Here is a 21113-nt window from a genome sequence, read left to right on the forward strand (position 1 = left end):
AAGCTTCATATTGACACTTTATATCCACATAAATACAGAATATACATACATTTATGTATGTGTAGTTTCTCATTCATCCAGGTCATGGTTATCCAAAGTTGTTTTAATCAATCCAACTGGACTTTAAGAAGGTTCCTTGAAGATGTTTCACCTCTCATCCAAGAGGCTTCTTCAGTTCTGGTGGTGGTTGATGTTGCCTCAGCTTATAACCTCTGTGAGGTGTGGTCAGTGCTATTCACATTCCGACGACCATTGCCAAGGTCCGTCTGGCTCCTCAATGATGGTCGTTGGGAGCCAGGGAGTGACACAAAGGGGGTCGTTGAAATGCGAGTTTCACCGAGGGCTCAGCAGAACTGAAGAAGCCTCTTGGATGAGAGGTGAAACGTCTTCAAGGAACTTTCTTAAAGTCCAGTTGGATTGATTTAAACAACTTTGGATTGATGTCTATGCACAGCTGGCTGTGAACAGGGACCGTCTGCAAAATGCAAAACAGCTGCAACAGCGAAGAGACACAACACGAATATTCAGTTACTCAACTTTTATACACTAGTGTCACCAAATTTACTGCAGCCATTAATTGTCTCCTGCTGGTCATACTACAACTCTTGGTTTGACATTGAATAAAAAATCTGAATTTTAAGGAATTTTTGTTTTGTAAAATACAATCACTTTACTTTCAAACACTGCAGAAAAAATAAACTCCATCCAACCATCAAAAGGGTCCTACTGATCATACCTTCAGGTTTTTTCTTCCAAGTATTGTCCGTACAGTCCTTAACTTGGAAAATAGTATTAGCCATCCATGTAATTTCTGCAGCTTGAAAGACAGCGACTTTTGATAAAAACTGGCCTTGTAGCACATTGTCAATTTCATTTCTGCTGTTCACAGATCTACTGTCCACACCAAGTGGAAAAAGAAACGTGAAAAATCCACAATTACAAAGTTTAGGAGTTCACTTTGATAGTTTCTCACGTGGAAACGAGAAACAAATAGAGCAGGTGAATTATTTTGGCTTCAAAATTTAAAGAAAAGCAGTAAAAGCAGAAAGCACACCCAGTCAGGTCTGTTCTGGTGTGGCAGTTAGAAAGGAGGAAACATGGTATTTGCTGCTTTCTGCCTCTTTGGATTGAATCCACTAACAAACGATCAGACGTCCTGTCAGCTGTACTCATCACAATCTGAGTCGCTGTTTAAGGAACAACAGCTGAACTGAGTTCAGACACAAACACAGAGATTCTTCTGGACTGCAGCTCTACCGTCGCTCTGACTGACTTTACTTTCATTTTCATTAGTGACGTAAATGTATTTTCAGTGAGGCTCCGCCCCTAAAGCCGCTGCTTGTCAGCTTTGGTTCCTCCTTCAGCTTCACACAGGATTCTAGTTCCGCACATCTGGAACTAAAGCAGTTTCACTGCTTCATCTTCTCTGCATAAATAGATGTGATGCTGTCATCTGCATCCCTGCCTCAGTCCAAAGCTCAGCTCACTATTTGCTCTGTAATGTTCAGCTCTTTTCTGCTCTTCTTCCTCTCACTCAATCAGCAGAGAGAGTAGAGCTGAGAACTTCGTGTCTTTAACAAACTCTCCTCATATCTGCTGGACAAAGACAATAAAGATGATTATTATTGCTCCTCATCACCGCCTGCTGTTTTGTCATGATAACACCATCTTTAGAGTCATTTCTAACATCACTCCTGTCATTTGTCTGGAAGTCTTCACGTTTACAGGAAACATCTGTCTCCATATACTGTTAATCACTACAGTCTGATTCTCGACTGCTCACTGAATCCATTCTGTTTTATTCTCTTCTGGAATGACTGAATCTCAGTTTTTTCGGAGAGATGTAATGAATAAATGTTACCACTAGATGGTGCTTTTAACCAGCAGATCATTTCTAGTTGAGGGTTTCTCCAGGTTGTGATGCTGGATGTTCAGAGCACCGCTGTTATCTCTGTCACATTTAAAACTCTGTGGAGTTTATGGATCGCTTCAAATATCAACGTTCACTTCCTGTTTCTGTCCCAGATGATAGTTTGGCAGAGTGAGCTGAGCAGACGGGTAATAAAAAGCTAAAGAAGACATTTAGACTGGAGCTGAGATGTTTACAGAGATGTTTGTTTTCTCACTTGCTGGTGTTGACATCCTGTTGTTTATAATGAAATACAGAGTTTCTGAAATCTTTGACGTGATCTTCCTCTGCTGTGTTTTCTTTACTTCAGTTTCTCTCCGACCACTGGTGCTAATGCTAATGCCTTATGCTAACAGCTAATATCTGTGGAACGAATGGAAGAGTCAAACTAAACTGTTCACCAAAGAGAGGAGAAGCTGTTTGGTCATTGAGTAGAATCCAGTTAAACTCTGATTAATCCCTTCCATCGCTGCACATATTTCAGACAGAACCTGACCGTCACTGCTCTAAAGAATATTCCAAAGTGGACAATCAGCACGACTGAAACTGTTTTGGTTCCGATGTGTTTTTCTTTGGCTACCTTGTTGTTATTTTTCTAACTGATCAACCGATTTCTAGAAAATGTGTCTGCAAACACTTGAAATCCAGAAAGTCAACATGAAATGAAGACACAAACTCCAGATGTTCCCTTATTAACAAGTACACAAATGTATTATTTAATTTTATTTATATATGCAAGCAAGTTTATGTCTTTACAAATAAAAAAAGCCACTGTCTGCCCAAGCTGTTGGCACAGATATGTACAAAAATGGAGGAGTGGATCAGATAAAGCCTGCTACTAAGCAACCAGAGTGAAGTCCAACAAGTCTAGAACACTATGGAGAAACAGAACAGACGACGCCCAACGTCCAGAGTGTCCAACCTGACATCATGCATGAACGTGAAGGCCGTGAGGATCAGTGGAAGCTCACAGACTGACGACAGCGTCTAGATCTGTGCTTCACTTCACGATGGAGCAGAGCTGAAGTTGTTCAGGCTCAGAGGATCTGATCTTCCACCTGTGATCCGGAGCTGAGCTCAAAGACATGTGAGATCCTTCTCACAGAAGGCTGCCAATCAGATTCCATCTTACTGGAATTCATGCTTTATCACGCCGACATGGTCAGTTTTCTGAATGCTTTGGCTGAGCTCAGGATCCTGGAATGGAAAAGTGAGTCCATGTTGAGGCGGTGAGCAGGTCGACAGAGAGGACGCAGGATCGGCACGCATCAATATTCATACTGGTCTTTACAGGAAATGAGACTGAAACAAAAGGAGGGCAAGCAGCTCACATCTTCTCCCTGATTCCTCCAGCAGGCTGTGGCTTCATTCTGGCCTGGAAACAGAGAGCAGCCTGACTCCTAGAAAACATCACATTCTCAGATCTGTTCTGGAAGCCAGCTGAGCGGCAGCCGTCATCGCAGGCTTCCTTCTTCACCTTCACCTGCTGGAAACAGCTTGAATTGTTGTCTGGCCTTGTTTGTAGAGCAGCCATTACAGATGGAGGTTTGGCTGTGTGAGCTCTGCCTGTTGCTAGGCTACACAGAGCTTCACTTATGCATCACTGACTCTGGTGTCGTCTTGTTTCGGCCGCCGGAAATCAGGCGCGAGTCACTTTCAAATTGAAATGTGTTTGAAACGGTCAGAGCTGCTGTGTGATTGTAGCCTGGAGGCCCAGAGAGAGGATGTGAGCGGAGGTGGGTGCAGGATAATGGGTGGCCAGAGCAATACATTACACCACATCTGCAAATCCGCTTTATTAGGATAAACAATACAGAACACCATAATCATATCACTGAAGACTTGCAATCATAGATTCATGCACTTGTATGCCGGAAATTGAAGGGAATGGATTTCTTGTTTACGTCTTGATTTTGTCAAACTGCTACAATATATTGCTCTGGTGGTAAACAACTGAGCAAGCAAGCTAGCTTAGCAACACCATTAGCAACAGGAACTGCAATACTGCACACTGAAAAGTGGAAAATCAAACAAAAACAGCAGAACAGCGCCAGTGGAAAAGAATGATTTTTTTTTGTCTTGTTTTAATCATTAAAATTATGACCATTGAATGCATAACCATGCCACAAACAACAACTAGATTCACTGTCTTTTTTTTATGTAGTATAAGATTATCTTCATTATTATGAATTCATTCGTTTTCATCATTGTTATTTCTTCAGGTTATAACCAATGCTGCAAGACTATACACAGGTCCCACAACCGGGATCTCAATGCACTTACACACCAAGAATAAGAGAGAGAGAGAGCTCACAATGGTCAATAAGTGCACAAAAAACTATTTTTTTCTTTTATCTGAGGTTAAAAACACTGACAAGACATCCATTGTCAGGCAATGAAATGATAGAATACTGTTACTGTAAAACTAGACCCTTAAAAATACTGACTGTATGCAGCCGAGACGCACCTGAACAGGACACGAGTCTGACGGAGGCTCCCTTCTTCAACACTGCTGGAACGTTTTGGTTTTTTTGTCTTTTGTCGCATTCGGCTGCATTTACACGACACGAGAACCAAGTTTGACTCCGCTAAGGACTCAGAAATCAGCAAACGAGTGCAGCTGTTAGTGTCTGAAGCTCAGAGGTGTTATTGCATGTTTGGTCTCTGCATGAGCTTCACTGGTGTTCTTGGACTTTTACTTTCCTGACTGACATCATTACCAAATGTTTTCCTCAAAGCACAGCATTCATTTGTGATATTTAAATGCCGGTGCTGCCTTTAAATCAGCCGATATATGTGCTGTAGAGACTTCCAAACCTCGTCCAGGCGTGTAAATGCAGCTCTGCAGGGAGTAGAAGCTCAGGACATTGGGACTGAAGCACCTCCTCCAGACTCAGTAACCGATAGGAAATCATTCTCGCGGCTGCTCACCTCCACTGTTTCACATATATGTATATCTTTATACAGAGTTAACGTAGGTACAGTGCTTCATACTGCCCACACCGAAAGAAAAAAAAGAAAAAAAACACATTTCTTTTTTCTAATTAAATGATTTCACATTTAAAAAGTTTCAAAGATTAAAAGTTGATACTAAAATAGTGAAATGTTGTCGGTGAAAAGTAAAAGAGCGAAGAGTTATGGCTCAGAGTGATGGCGGTGGTGGAGTGTGTGTGTGTGTGTGTGTGTGTGTGTGTGTGTGTGTGTGTGTGTGTGTGTGTGTGTGTGTGTGTGTGTGTGTGTGTGTGTGTGTGTGTGTGTGTGTGTTCTCGTCAAATCAAACCAACGTCTTCACTGTCGTCCTGAAGTCACTCTGAACTCAGTCATCTCTACTGGCAGATAGAGAATCATGTCTCCTCATGGCTGCTTGACACGACTACACACTAAAACGAACACAACACAACATCAGAGCGTTTTCTTTCTCCAATATTCCTCCTCTGACTCTGAAGAGCTGCAAACACACTGCATTAGGAACAAAGCGAGCCTCGACGTTCCCGATCTGACCCTAGCAGGTGTAGCTCCGCTGACCCAAACTAACCCAGCATCTAAAGCAGAAGCACCTGAGGAGATGATGATGTAAGACACCAAATGTGGACTGGGAACCGCCTGTAAGAGCACAAACCCAACTGTTAGCTCGTTAGCTCGTTAGCCGTCAACAACCCTCCTCCTTCCTTCAGCACTTCTAGACCTCCTTTAGAACCATTAGAACCGAACGTCTGTCCAGGTGGACCTTCAGACTCAGCTCACTGCTAACATCTGCTCACGTTAGGCCTCGTAGAACGAAGGCGACGAAGAAAACACGACGACAGAATGAGTAATGGAAACTCTCCAGATGACTGGCCTGTGTGTGTGTGTGTGTGTGTGTGTGTGTGTGTGTGTGTGTGTGTGTGTGTGTGTGCGTGCATGCTTGTGTGTGTGTGTGCAGAACCACTGAGATACAGAACCATTACATGAAAATGTGAAACTAACCCAACCCACCCCGCCACCCCTCCCCAACATCTGCCCTGCTTAAATACCCATAGTGCTAAAACCACACAGAAATAATACAGATAAAAACGTGGCAAAAATTCCAAAAAGTGATAAAAAATGTTCTTCAACAGAGCGATGAGAAGATGACAAAAAGACTTTGTGCTGCTAAGATGTGCTGTTTCTGAGGACAAATCACAAGTTTTTACAATCTGGAGGGGTGAGGAAATGAGGAAGGAAGGAAGGAAGGAAGGAAGGAAGGAAGGAAGGAAGGAAGGAAGGAAGGAAGGAAGGAAGGAAGGAAAGGAAGCAAGGAAAGGAAAAGGAAATGAGGAAGGAAGGAAGGAAGGAAGGAAGGAAGAGAGGAAGGAAGGAACAAAGGAAGGAAGAGAGGAAGGAAGGAAGGAAGGAAGGAAGGAAGGAAGGAAGGAAGGAAGGAAGGAAGGAAAGGAGGAAGGAAAGGAGGAAGGAAAGGTGGCAAAGCTTCCTGTTTGTACCAAGGAGGCACAAAGTTCCTCGGGGACCTTTTTCTCTGCAACACCAGTCATCATAGTGCGGCGAAACGACACGACACAGCATGACATCACCGAACAACACCAACCATTCAGTCACATCTATGTGTGTGTGTGTGTGTGTGTGTGTGTGTGTGTGTGTGTGTGTGTGTGGTTGATGGGGGAGACGGGGGAGCACTGATCCTGTCCTCCCCCAGATTAAATGATGAGCCGACAGACGCCTTCACGTGTCTGCTGTAGATGTAGCCGTTAGCGTGTTAGCTTCTCTTCTTCCTCTTTGCTGCCTGAACAGATGCCATCGAGGACCAAATTTTTGAAAAAAACAACAACAAATCTTTGGGTTTTTCCACTCGTTCATTTTTGGTACGTCTTTGTTGTGCTGCTTTCGACACACTGTGCTCTGTTAATGTGTGTTTGGCTAATTTTCAGAAGCTTTTTACTCTTTTGATTTTCATTTTTCCCCCTATGGATCACTGAATGTTGAGCATTCTGGGGTTTAAAGGGCTTCAGGATTTTGGCTTTTACTCGAAGGACTTCTTAAAGCTGACGTAGCCACAGCAGCACTATGGGTGGAATAGTTCGGCACATCCAGACCTTCATGGAGAATGGTCTGGTTGCACCTCACGATCCTTCTGCTGGAGGGAAAACACAGCGGCGTGTTGGTGGTTCTTCAAACTAATCACGGTCATCTGGGGTGATTAGTTTGAAGTCCGGGATGCAGCAACGGCGCTCTGACTAAATAATCACGGTTGTGGCGTCTCTGCTTCACCAAGCTGGTACCTGCAGTCTACATCCTGTGACTTCCAGAAACCATCTGTGGTCATTTAAACGTGTTGAATGCTGAACCTGAAACACGCAGCCAATGATCTACTGCAGACACAAGGATGATGAGGGCGTCTGCGCTGTCATTGTTCTGTTGTTGTTGTCATCTAACTTCTGCCCACTCGTGTCTTCGTCTGTGTGTTTGAATGCATCTTTGTGGTTTGTGTTGTTGATGCTGTGTTTCTAACATCAGGCTTCTGTATATGTGTGTGTGTGTGTGTGTGTGTGTGTGTGTGTGTGTGTGTGTGCGTGTGTCACGTGGTGTGTGTGCGTCTGTGTGTGTCGTTTCTCGTGGCTATGTGTTTATGTGTAGGCATTGAGGCGTTCTTTGGAGCGTGTAGAGTGGATGTCGTGCAGCTCCTGCTCCTCCTTCGACTTGATGTCCTCGTACTTCTGCATCCGGCTGGCGTCCTTCAGGTAGCCCCAGTTAGCGGCTAGAGCCATCAGGAAGTGGACCTGAGGAGGAATGGGAGACATCTGGTTCATCAGAGGGACACACCACAAATCACCGCTTCGTTTTATGCTGAACCAAACAGAAAAACAGCAGGTCACAAGTTAAAATCGATCCATTCGAGTGACCTCAGGGGAAAAAGTGTTTGTTGTTCCAACACGTCTCTGATAGAATTAATGCCATACAACAGCCTTATCTAATCTAATCTTAAGTTATTTTATTTTAGCTTATCTAGTCTTATTTTATCTTGTTATCTTATCTTATCTTATCTTATCTTATCTTATCTTATCTTATCTTATCTTATCTTATCTTATCTTATCTTATCTTCAGTTATCTTATCTGGTCTGAAGTTATTGTATTACTATAGGCTCCGCCCCCCATGACCCTAATGAGCATTAACTGGTGTATGGCTAATGGCTGGAGGTTTGGCTATCTGTGCTGTCATTCTGATCATACAGCTCCATCCTCCTGCTGAATTATGTGTTTGTTGTTGCTTCTGCACCAGATGGAGGTCGCACCAATCAGTGCCAATTAGAGCTCCAGGCCAGCAGCCAATCAGACAGCAGAATACTGGTTCTCACCATGGCGATGACAGCAGCTCCGGCTCCCGCCAGCGCGCACACGAACAGATGGAAGGTCAGGTCCAGCTGTAACACACAAACACAACGTCATGTTGGTGGGAAGGTTCGGTTCGGAGCTGTACTTTGCTTTTGCGTCGTCTCACCTCGTTGGATTCACACATCTTGAAGAACTTCTCAGATCCCGTGCACACCTTCCTCTCCTCGTTGATGGTCACCGCACCTGGTGAACACACACAGCATCAACACACACAGCATCAACACACACATCTGTCTGGGGCTGGAGTGCAAACGACGAGTCAACTGAACCTCCAGATGGATATTTATTTATTTAATTAAAGTTGTTCATGTTTCGTAGTCCTGCTGGGAACTATCCAAACCTGCCTCTTCCTCTCATCCCTCCCTCCCCCCACCATCGGGAGGTTCTGTTCTTAGCCTGCTGCCAGGAGGCCCGGTTGCACTTTCACCTGTTGGGCAGCAGATGGCAGCACTGCAGGAGGCAGCGTACAAAATGCCTCTTTTGGTTCTATGTGGGCATCCTGGAGAACAACATGGTGGACAGCACCGTGACTGCATCATGCAAAAATAATATCAACCCTCACAGTGTGGGGCTTAAATACAGGAAACATGGACCTGCTCAGCCTTTTAATCAGATGGAAACTACTCTGTTCATGCACACTTATTTCTTCTTATTGTTCTTATAGTGCAAACAGCTCACTTCTTTCTTTTTGTATTTGCAGTTTTGGAGGAGAGACACTGTCCTGGAAAGGATCTGGACAGGAGTCAGCGGCTAGAGACGAGTCATTTATGGATCTCATTTGAATCCCAAATGTTTGTCGGTTTAACCTCCGATATGACACAGGACTCAGTTAGGATGACGGAAATCAGGAAAAAACAAAATGAGAAAGTTGATTTTCTTTGATGATTTACACTACCGTTCAAAAGTTTGGGGTCATTCAGACAATTCCATGTTTTCCATGAAATCTCCCACTTTTATTCATGTGCTAACATAACTGTAAAAGGGTTTTCTAATCATCAATTAGCCTTTCAACACCATTAGCTAACACAATGTAGCATTAGAACACAGAAGTGATGGTTGCTGGAAATGTTCCTCTGTACCCCTATGTAGATATTCCATTAAAAATGTCCAGCTATAATAGTCATTTACCACATTAACAATGTCTACACTGGATTTATCATTCATTTAATGTGATCTTCACTGAAAAAAACTGCTTTTCTTTCAAAAATAAGGTCATTTCTAAGTGACCATAAACTTTTGAATGTTAGTGTATGCTGCAGAAATGAAAAAAAAAAAAACTGGAATCAACATGTCCAACATTTCTGTAAGTGCCTCCAGGTGTTACTGGAAAAAAATGACCGCATTCTCTAGATTTTTTACTATTTACATTTTTAATTTGTGTACACACTGCCTGCAGTTCAACTCAAAACTTTTAGAAGTTTTTATCATAACACAGTCATGGCTTCACAAATCATGTGCGACATGCAGTTCTGTCTGTAAAATTAACCAAATCTAAGCTTAAATCAATGATTTTTATCAGGTGCAATAGTCTCACTGTCAATATCATCATTGTCAAGGGCAACATTTCAGGGCAATACATCTGTTTACTTTCTGTTTCTTGTTATTTAGTTTGCAGTTTACATTATGTACTTATGTTATTTTAATATTTTTTTAAACACTATTCATTGGCATCCTTTAGACACTTTGCATTTTGTACTTTGTATTCTTTTTTTCCTTTCTATTAAATTACTAACCTCTCTGTTATAGTATATTTTACTAACCTTTGTTTATTTTACTCTGGCAAAACTATTTCCTATCTTGTCTGATCTTATCTTATTAAACCATTTTATTCTGCATATTGCATTTAAAAATTGACCAAAATTATACCATTTGCATTAAACGAGATTCTGTAAAAAATAAAAAATAAATTTACAAAGAAGTGTGATCGTTTTGGCACAAGTCTGAAGCCATCCATGACTGTGTTGTTAAAAGAGTTTGGGGCAGAACTGCAGGCACTGTGTAGACATTTTTTTTTCTTTTAAATCTGCAGAATGTGGCTATTTTCTTCCAGTAATACCTGGAGACAATTATAAAAATGTTGGACGTGTTGGTTCCAATTGTTTTTTCTATTTCTGCAACATAAATCATCAAAGAAAATCAACTTTATTTTTCTTCCGTCATCCAGAAGACATCTCTGCATTCTCTCTCCTCCTTCATGTTGTTCTGGTTCAACAGAGCTGAAGGACTTTAGATTAAAAATGAACCACAGTGAAGAAAAATGAGACGGCAGCAGAAAAACAAGTTTGGAATTTGGCTGCTCCATCTTTGATGCGATGAGCGAGGATTGGATCTGACCGAGAAATCGAGACCAACAACTCGTCAGGAAAATATTCACTGAGGCAGCAGATCACATGAGAACGAGGCTAATTTTTAGCAGACATGCACACAATCACACTTCTATAGAGAACCGGAGGAGTCGCCCCCTGCTGGCTGCTTCAGAGACAGCAGGTTTGAAGCACTGACCGATGACAGAGGCAGCTCACTGAGCAGTTTAACTCGAAACCACTGTACTTTACTGTGTTTACGACAACATGCAAGAGCTGCAAAATGATCTTTAAATCATGTGCATACTTATTTGTGGAGTCTTTGTCTCTAACTGCAGATTACTGTCCACATTTCTCATGAGATAAAGAAGCTGGGTTTTATTTACATCTGAGTTCTATTTTTATACTCGTTCTGGTTTTTTACTCATGTTGTGAAGTAAAAATTACTTTTTCCCTTTTCTAAGGTGTTTCCTTGCAGCTGTTAGCTGATGTCACCTCAAACTATCTTCCAACAGACAGACACTGTAGGAGGAAGATATGCCAGAACTCTCTGCTCCAGTCAAGGTTAGATATTGTCTATTCTGACGTGACAACACAAACTAGTTGTCTCCATGATGGTCTGTAATCTAAAATCTGACCTTCTCCCAACTACAATATAAACCCAAAGATCAGCGAGAATCCTCAGAACTGATGCTGGCACTGCCTGCATGAACTGCTGCTCTGTCGGTGTCACTGCTCCTGATAGCATTTTCAACCCTTAACTTTTCTGTTACCTCCAACTCTTCATGATTTATTCACTTACTTGCTTTAAATTTACTATTTGTTTGCCTATTTTGTCATTTTTAAAAAAAAATGTTCTCATCTTCTTATTAGATGTGGCCTCCAAACCTCAGTGCGTTCTGAGTTCCATAAAACTCTGTGAGAGATGTTTGTAACATGAAAACATTAAACTTGAAGCTGCAGAAAACATCATGAGTATTTGGAGATACCTCATCGGACATTTCTATTAGTACCACTGTGTGCTTTTTCAGAATATTCTCTTGTAATTAGAGACTGGAAAGGGTTAGAAACTGGACACACAACTTAAGTAAAAAAACTGCTTTTGTCTGTGTACACTGCCTCTCCTTTCCCAGGCTGCCTCATTACATTTACTTTCGCAGGTATCATGGCCCACCTGTCTAATCCCTCTGATATCACAGCTGAGACAAACACATGTTCATCCCCGGCCAGCAGCTAATAAACACATATACAGGCTGGAGTTCAACCGCTAATCAGCTCCCATGTAGCTCCGATGAATTATTCCTTTTGAGGGTCTGATCCTGGGCACATGGAACGCTGCGGGGCTTTCTGCCGGCGGTTTGGCAATTTTGCCGCACACACACAGGTTTTTCCATCTTCTGTGCCAGTTTGGTATTTTGGTGAGTCGCCATTAACTCGCCTGCAACGAGCAGGAAGAGGAAACGAGCAGCGTGAGTTCTCTCAGTCATCAGGTGATATCCAGGACTGATCCACGGTTTCAAAAGATGCACAATGGCCGTACTCAAAATCTGAACATTTCCACGTCACTGAATCCCAAAGTAAAGAAAAAGCTGATAAATTATACCATCACTGATCCGGCCATAGCAAAAACTAAAAGAGGAAGATGCTCGTCTGTGTTCTCTCTATGTTCTAAAAGCAACAAAAAGTTCCACCTTGTAGCTGAAGGGTCATCAGATATCTAATAATACACTGAGGATTCAGAGAATGTTCATGTTTTGCACACTTTCATTTCCATTAATCTTCACTCAGTGTTCTCTTTCAGTATCTCCTGAGATGTTTCCAGACCTGTGACAAATTAAACTGATGAGACATTATTTGGAAGGAGAGACTCCAGCATATATAAGATCCACAGGTCTGTGTTGAGGCCATGAAACCTTCTGTAAAGCTCTGAGTGCTCCAGCAGCTTCAGTAAAATGGAAGAAGTTTGGACTCTTCGGAAATCAAACTGAGTAACGGAGCAGGAAGGACCTCATTCAGGGAGGAGACCAGGAAGCCAACAGTCCGTCTAACGGAGCTTCAGAAGTCCTCTGCAGAGACGGAGGAGCTGCTGGAAGGACGAACATCTCAGCAACTCTCCATTGATCAGGACTTTATGGTCCAGCAGCTGCCGTATCTGAATATCTCCATATACGTCTAGACAGAGACTTGAAGATAAAAGCTCAGACGCTTCCATCTGATCTGATCTGCAGAGAGATCGAGATAAACAGCACAAACCCACGAGTGCAGCGCCAAAGGAGCTGCTACAAAGCTCAGGATTAAAGATCTCAGTATTCACAAATGAAAGATTTTCCATTTTTAACTTTCCTGTTGTCCTCATTTACGAGCATCAAAAAATATTGTTTCCTTGTCTGAAAAACACCCAAAAATTCAGCAAAAAAATTCCCCAAATTTCTGAAAATTTGCAAAACCTTCAGGAAGAAAATCCCAATAATTCCTTAAAAGTTTTATTTTTAAAAAATCCCCCAAATTTGGCAAGAAAATTCTTGTAAATATTTTCAAAAATTTAGTAAAAATCTTCCAAAAAATCCTAAAAAATATCTAAAATGATTCCGTATATATCAGTAAAACTTCGAACAAGCAAATTTCGCTGGATTTTGGTTGATTTTTTTGTTAATGCTCTTAAGAAACATTTTTAACATTTCTTTTTTTTCCACCAAAAAATGTTCAAAGATTTCCCAAAAATGTTGAAAATGTGGACATCAGAAGTTTCACTGTGAAAATATATTTTTTTTCCACATTTTCAAACTTTAAAACGGGTCAGTTTTGACCCGCAGGACGACATGAGGGTTAAAACATCTGCAAAAAGAAAAGGTTTAAAAACCTTTACTAATACCAGATTGTCACCATCTACTGAGTGTAGATGGAAAAAAACTGGTAATTAAAGATGAATTTAACTGCAGTGATCGACGTGTGAATGTTCTGACTACTTCCTGAATCCATCGTAAGTGGAGCCAATCAGCAGCCACTCTGGTTTCAGGAATATATCGACCACCGGCTGGAGCTCCCTGTTATGATGTACGTACCAAACTGACGCAGGTCCAGGCAGAGGTTGGCTCCCTCCACCGAGCTGGTGTTCTGACACATGGACCAAACATTGAAGTACATGAAGACCGGCAGGCTGGTAAACGCCGTCACCCCGAGCCAGACCAGGAAGAACAGGTAGGCCAGGAACATCAGCTGTGAACACAGAGACGAGGCAACGTTTAACCTTCTGAGCGATGTTTTCTCTTTGTTCCTGTCTCATTTTAACTCACTGTTGTTCATTTTTAATCTAAAGTCCTGCAGCTCTGAGGAACCAGAACATCATGGAGAAGGAAAGAGAACTCAGAGATGTCTTCTGGCAGTAGGACCCAGTTAGATGAGGTTCAGAATTTATATAAATCAACATCAAAATGGGTTATAATGACAAAATCTCATCTAAAATGACAAAAATGTGTCCATACTGACTTAAAAATTGTCCAAAATTACTCAAAACTTACATAAAACATCACAGTTTTGTCAAAACATATTTTTAAACTGTCTTAAATGACAAAAAAAAAAAAAATCATCCAAAAATGACTAATAGATTCTCCAAAACAACTGCTCCAAGTTGTTGGAGACTGTTGTCTCCAATAACTAGCTCCTCTATTCATTGTTTCTGAGCCATGCTGCATTTATTCATTCATCCAGTAGCTTGGATTTTAATCTCAGGTTCATTATTGGACCAGTTTGTCATTTTCAACAGGTTCTGAGTCATTTTAAATACCTTTTCAATAATTTTGGACTCATTTTGCACTTTTTTCAACCTTTGCTGCATTTATTTTATTCATCTCGTAGCTTTGATTTTTCTCCTAGTCTCTCTGTGGAAACACTGCCTGCAGTTCAACCTGAAAACAAGCTGAATGTTTGTTTTGTGACTGTTGGTTTCAGCTGAGTCAGTCTTTAGTTCTTCTTTACATTTGAAAGGCCCAATTCTTTTTGTCTTTTACAGAATCTGGTCAAAATAAATGGTTTGTTTAACTGAAACATGAAGTAAATATTAAGAAATATCACAGTGTTAGGCTTAGATCTGGTTCATTTTTCTTACTTCTAATTTTGTAATTTCACTTCCTGTTAATTTGCAGAACATTTCTGTGCCGCTTTTGCGTTATATTATGCTACATTCCCTCTGTAGGCATCCATAAATACTAGACTGTGCAGGTGTGGATGTAATCGTGTCACGCTGAGGCATGAAAACACCTTTTGTCCAACTCACTGCGCTCTCTTTTTATTTTATTTTATTTAGCCTCTCTCCTGCCTCTGAGCTCGGAGCTGCAGACCTGACGGTGAGTTTGTGTCTCCAGAGGCCTGCACCAGAAAGCTTCAGGAAACTACAGATGTGAGGGAAACATTTTCCTGAGCAGAAGTGGACAATGGGAAATCTCTGCGTCTTTCTGCCTCCCTCCCCCACATGAATCAGACGCGACCAACAGAACGATGCCACACAGAGAACCGCAGGAGAACGTTTCAGGCTACAGGAGGATCTGCCGGGCTGCTGCAGTGACCAGAGCTTTGTTCCAAACACTCTAATACCAGTTCATACAATACCATTAATTCAGTGTCAAACTAAGTGTTTCCTGCATTTCCACTGTGATTTTCACCACTGATTTGAGAACACTTTCAACCTAATTTTATTCATCTTCTCATGGAGAAGTCCTGCTGCTCTGTCCTGAAGCTCCTTGGACAGTTTCAACTTGAACCCCAGAACCAGCTGGCATGCTGTCCTTAAACATTCACCTAAATGAAACTATTTACCAGAGCCAGAAACTGTAAAAACAGAAGGACTTTCAACTGTCGGATGGTTTATGAACTATTTACACTACAGGCCAAATGACTGGAAGCAACTTCAAGTTTCTGTTCATGATGTCTTTCTTAAAAACCAGAATGAACTCTACAGATTCTGGGATGTGTTTACTGCAGGATCATTGATATGAACCTCTTTCCTCGGTTTACCTTCAGGTATCCACTGAAGTTGCCAGACAGTTGTTGAATAAATGTTCACAAGATAAAAGAAGGACTTAGTTTTACAGTTGAGGAGATTCACAAGAGTCACAACTTCAGTGCAAAAGCAAAAAAGCAAATCAAAAGTTTGCATTTTTCACTTTAGCTCTTTGACTTTTCAGAGTTGGCAGACAATAATCCTAATAAATCGCAACTATTTCTCTAAAACTACCACCGAAAGAAACAAGAGTACAAATATCTGATAATTATAGTAAAAGTATATTCTGATGAGGGACTCTTTATAGAATAATCAGGTTTATTTTGTTGAAACTGATCTTTTTTTGTCGCTTCCAGACTTTTGGCCTGTAGTCTATCTGTGACGTCGGACAAGATGTTTAGCTTTTTGTCAAAAATAAACTGCTTTTTCTCACCAGAATCTGTAAAGAAATAAAATAAATTTAGGCGCTCTGACTCGGCTGTGACCAACATCATGTGACAAAAATTCAAGGACCTTTCAGACAATGAATGGGATGCGAGAAATTGACGGATCCCGTCCTACATCAGTTTCTCACACGGAAATGCGCCGTATCTGAATATCTCCATATTGGTGGGTGTGTCACTAGTGGGCCACTACATAATCACATGACCACCGCTTTAGCTTCGGTCCAGTAGAGGCATCAGACCAACATGGCGGCTCAGTCGCAATCTTTCTCTTTTATTACAAAAACAGTTCAGGTAAAAGTATTTCTGAAAGCATTTTAGGCGAGAAATAATCTGCTGAATCTGTCCTGGTTTTAGTTCAATGACGGCTGGTTTAGACGAAGGTTTGGCAAGGCATCGGACCGCTGCTCCCATCACTTCATTTGCATAAAGTAGAGGTCAATTCTCCTTTATGCTAATGAGCTCTGGGGCGATGCGCTGCAACGTAGCTCAAAACGCACTGCAACGCAACCAGAATGCGACATGGGGCATTTCATGTAGACACTGAATGGGACGCAAGAAATTGACAGATCCTGTGGCCGTATCTTCAGGAACATCACCAGCCTGCCTTTAAAATGTCATTTGTTACCATTCATTTTTCTAAAACACCTTATCAGCACAGTATTTATTTTAAAAAGTACAACTTTCGCTGTAAATGCATCACATGAAGTGTATCAGTGTGGGAGTTTTCTTACGAATGCAGTCAGGCAGCGTCCGCAGGCGGTGATCTTGAACTCTCCATAGAGATCCCTGATGGCTCCGGTGGTGAAAAAACCCTCCACCAGCAGCAGCACTCCAAACACAAAGAATCCAGCTGCAAGGCCATAAATGATGTACTTCAGGATGTCGATACTGTGGAGAGGACACACAGCACGATGTCACTCATTAGTGAGGGCTCATTAATCTGAAGTGTTGTTTGCAGACTTGATGTTGGTCTTCAGCTAAATCATCACGTGTCACTGCCAAAAACGAGTCAGAGGTGTTTGGGTGGAAGGCCGGTTCAAGCAGTGGGCGGGGATAACAGAGCTTTTAATTTGTGAGAATCAGATTTGTCTGAGTGAAGCCTTTTCTGGGTTCTATAGTATTAAACAGGAAGAGGCTCCACCTGGTGGAACAACCACGAATTACAGCTGAAGTACATTACATTTTCTATCCTGTAAGACTACATTTACCCTCTAAAACCCCATTTACTCCATTTACTATCTGATACTACATTTATCCTCTAATACTACATTTATTCTCTAATACTACATTTACCCTCTAATACTACATTTAGACAGTGTTCTACCAGAACTTTACAACAAGGTTCCACCTACAGAACATGAAGGAACCAACTGGAGGAATATAGCATTGGATTGATTTTAATAACTTTAATGTAATTGAAGTGTGTGTTATCAGGCAGATAAATGATTGTTAATGACTGATCAGCTCGGGAGCAAAGACAAAATATTCAGGTTGTCCCTTATATGTATCTATGGAAATAACAGTAATATTTATTTATTGTATTAATTACATTTTAATGATATTTTTACTCACTCATTCGCTATTTTTTTATTACTTTGAAATCAGTTCTGTTTTGCATGTTTTGATATAGAGCTTCAATGAGAATAAAGGGAATCTTGATGTTGAGAACGTTCTTTATAAAATGGTCCTGTAATGTGACATATTAATTAAAGTGGAACATGTTGTGGATGTTGTTGAGGAACATATTGAAGAATCTATAAAACATTCCTACAATGATAACAGCGAAAGAATGTTCTCAGTGCAATATTTAGTTTTGAGAAAGTTAGAGCACAAAAAAACCCAACATGTTTAAATATCGCACCTTCACGAAGAACATTCTGGGAACTAAAAGAAAACGTCCCACTGAGAATATCAGTGGAACGTCGCAGAACTTTCAGAGCGTATTTGGAGATTAATAGTTCTAGCTGGTTTAGCTGCCACATCAACACACATTAGAGAGAATAAAGCCCTGAAAGCTTTGTTAATATTTAACCTTAATGAAGGAGGGAACAGCGACTCACATGGTGAACACATCCAGCGTATCTCCCGGGGCTCTGATGACTTCAAAGTAGTTCTGGAGGATGGTGACGGTGCCGCTCAGTGCCTCGTGGCCACACCCACAGAACAAGGCCACGCCCATGTAGAGGAGGATGGTGGCGATGAGCGAGGCCCAGGGCAGGCTGCCCACACATCGCTCACAGCACTCCTTACAGCCTGAGGACACAAACAGAACACTTTGAACACCACAATCGGACGTGACATGAAGCACATCTTCAGGGAAGCCTGCTCTGTACAGATTCAAAATACGCCGACCAGGAATAACATTATGACCACCTGCCTAGTATTGTGTTGGTCCCCCTTATGTGGTCAAAAATGCTCTGAACCATTGGGCCTGGACCAGAGGACCTCACAAGGCGTCTATGGAGTCTGGACCAGAGGGCCTATCAGGGTGTTCTTGTTGATGTTTTTGTGATGTGGTGGGGTTATTTTCCTGCAAGGGTACACCACTGACATTTGGGATTTCCATTTGTATGAAGAAGTGTGTTTGTTCTGTATCAACATTTATTTGGGTGTCTAAATCTCATCAACACAGATGCCAAAATCCAAAGTTTTTCAGCAGAATATCACATAGAGCCAATACTATTTCCTTCACCTGTCAGTGGTCATAATGTGGCTGATCACTGAACATCAGCCTGTAACCAACCAGTTCACTCCAGAAAATGAAGGCACAGACAAACTTTTGTAATGTTTTAAAATTTTTTTTAAAAGTAATACGTGAATTAGGTTTGTTTCCATCAGCTGCTTTGTGTAGCGTTGTCACTAGATGGCACTATAGGCTTTGTTAGCTGACAAACAGAGGAGAAGAAGCTGAAAACAAAACCACCAAATTACCGTTCTATATAGTCGCCAGAACAAGATGTACTATGTATACACGGAACATCACATGTAGTATAAGAAAAATACCAGAAAGTCCTGCTACATCTGGGGGCATTTTGCACTTTGGAGCCTTCAGGCTTTTATGGCGGTTCTGACCCACAATCCTCTGCAGTTACATCGCATAGGAGTGCAAACAAGCTGAGGCGTCAGCTCCTTTCACACTAACAAAGTACAACATTATGATCAGTAGGTTCCAACATGCATCAAACAGTCACTTGTGACGGCAGCTGCAGGACACAGTCGAAGAAAAACGACAAAATATGAAAACTGGAACGCAGCTTTGTCGTTTGACAACTGCAAAAAATGAGAAAATAGTTTAAAATGCTCATCAATTTCTCAACTCTGAGACCAAAACCTCTTTAATTTTATTTGTTTAGTTTCTTTTATTCTCTTTACCCTTAATTTGCTTATGTATTGATGTGTGCATTCTATTTATTTACTATTATTGTTGTTGTTTTTATTTGTTTTGTCTTTGTGGCTTTTTCTATCAACTTTCTTTTATTTTACTTGTTTTTATTTATATATTTATTTTATTTATTTACTACTACTACCACTATTATTATTATTAGCCTTCTCTTTATGTTTTTTCTCAGTTTTCTGTTATTTTACTGGTTCTGATTTACATATTTATATTATTTACTATTATTATGTACTATTATCATTGTTATTAGCCTTGTGGTTTTACCCTCAAGTTTTTTTTAATGAGTATTGTTATTTTTCCTTAATTGAAGATGGTATTTGTGGTGTTTTTATTATTTTATCTGCTGTTGTTGTATTGATTTATTTTGTAAATGTTTCACCAAAGAAGAGAACCTCAAAGAAGAAGAAATAAACAAAAATGTGTCCATCTACGAGAGAGAAAATGCGGAGAAGTCTTCAGGAATTGTTCCAAATCAGAAAGGTTGTGGTGACTCTGTGATGTCAGCGGGTGTCTCTGGAAACAGCTGATCTGGAAATAGCTGATCTGGAAACAGCTGATCGGTTACATACTGAAACTGTTGCTATGTCAGAATCCATTCAGCAAAGGTTTCCATCTCCCACGAAGCTCATTAACTCCCCATTAGCATTTTGAGACAACAATAAGTTGATGAGAACACGGCTTGTCAGGAACCTCCATTGATTCCCAATGAAGATGTAAAGGTTTCTATACTGTTGAATTTGTTTTAAAGGCTCCAGTTTTTAACAAAAGTTACTCAAACAGGAGTAAAAAGTGTAAATGTTGTGATCAAATGTCACGTTTCATGAAATGTTCGCTACTTCAGAACTCATTCTGAAAAGGTTTCATCGACCAGGAAGCTTAGAAAAAGCCAAAAGTCACCTCAAGCAAGCAATTTTTTTTTCAATTTTCCAGTTTCTGAAATGTGCATAAAAGACGTTACGGAAACCTTGGCATGTGAGGGAATGTTCCTGCTGAGACGAGTCCTTCTCTGTCATTTAGCTACTTGATTCTGTTGATTTTTTGCGCAGTAGTTGTTGCCTTTGCTGCATGCACTGTTGTACATGTTTTCTGCATTTTGGGATATTTGATGATTTCCAGGAGCTTCACTGAGTCGCACAGATTTGTGTAAAGCCGCCCAGATTTCAGCTTTATTCCAACATGAATGTTGATCCCAGCTGAGTCGATCATGATTTCACGGCTGCATCAAGGAGCGCAGAATTTTTAGTTTTTTACAGAATCTGTTTCGCTTAAGTGGTTGATTTTGTGATTTGAATGAAACTACAGTTTTAAACTGAGATTTGGTTGATTGTCCAGATGGAAGAAGAACCCACACATCATAAGTTCAAGAACCAGTAGGAAGCTGAAGAATTTTATTTATTTATGTCCTGTTTTTATGGTTTTGGCTGCAGGTTTTGGGGTTCACAGGTTAAAGTTTACACAATGTAATCTGAGAGAAAAATTCATCGGTTCTAGAAATACTCAGTTTTAAAGAGGCATACATTTGCACTAGATTCCACTCACTACGTGTCTTTGCATTATTAAAACCTAAAAAGACAAACACAAGGCCTCCTGTGCACAGTGACGCCATATTTTCTCCACCAGCGATCCGACTCCACTGGACTGAATCATATCCGCCCGCTGGCTGCTTAAATCCAGATGAATCTGAGCCTTTATTGCT

At 41.0% G+C, this 21113-nt stretch overlaps 1 protein-coding gene across 1 annotated transcript in view; it reads right to left on the minus strand.

The window, feature by feature from the left end:
* Window positions 1-3690: 3690 nt before the first annotated feature.
* Window positions 3691-21113, minus strand: part of LOC111586508 (neuronal membrane glycoprotein M6-a-like) — a 35724-nt gene continuing 18301 nt past the window's right edge. Inside the window, exons 2-7 of the mRNA XM_023296247.3 lie at window positions 18081-18273; window positions 16752-16908; window positions 13641-13794; window positions 8382-8458; window positions 8239-8304; window positions 3691-7662 (exon numbers count right to left, since the gene is read on the minus strand). Coding sequence (XP_023152015.1) covers window positions 7510-7662; window positions 8239-8304; window positions 8382-8458; window positions 13641-13794; window positions 16752-16908; window positions 18081-18273 — 800 coding nt within the window. The 3' untranslated portion in view covers window positions 3691-7509. The remainder of the gene's footprint in view (window positions 7663-8238; window positions 8305-8381; window positions 8459-13640; window positions 13795-16751; window positions 16909-18080; window positions 18274-21113) is intronic.

Source organism: Amphiprion ocellaris, chromosome 4 (assembly GCF_022539595.1).
Source record: "Amphiprion ocellaris isolate individual 3 ecotype Okinawa chromosome 4, ASM2253959v1, whole genome shotgun sequence".
Classification (NCBI taxonomy): Eukaryota; Metazoa; Chordata; class Actinopteri; family Pomacentridae; genus Amphiprion; species Amphiprion ocellaris.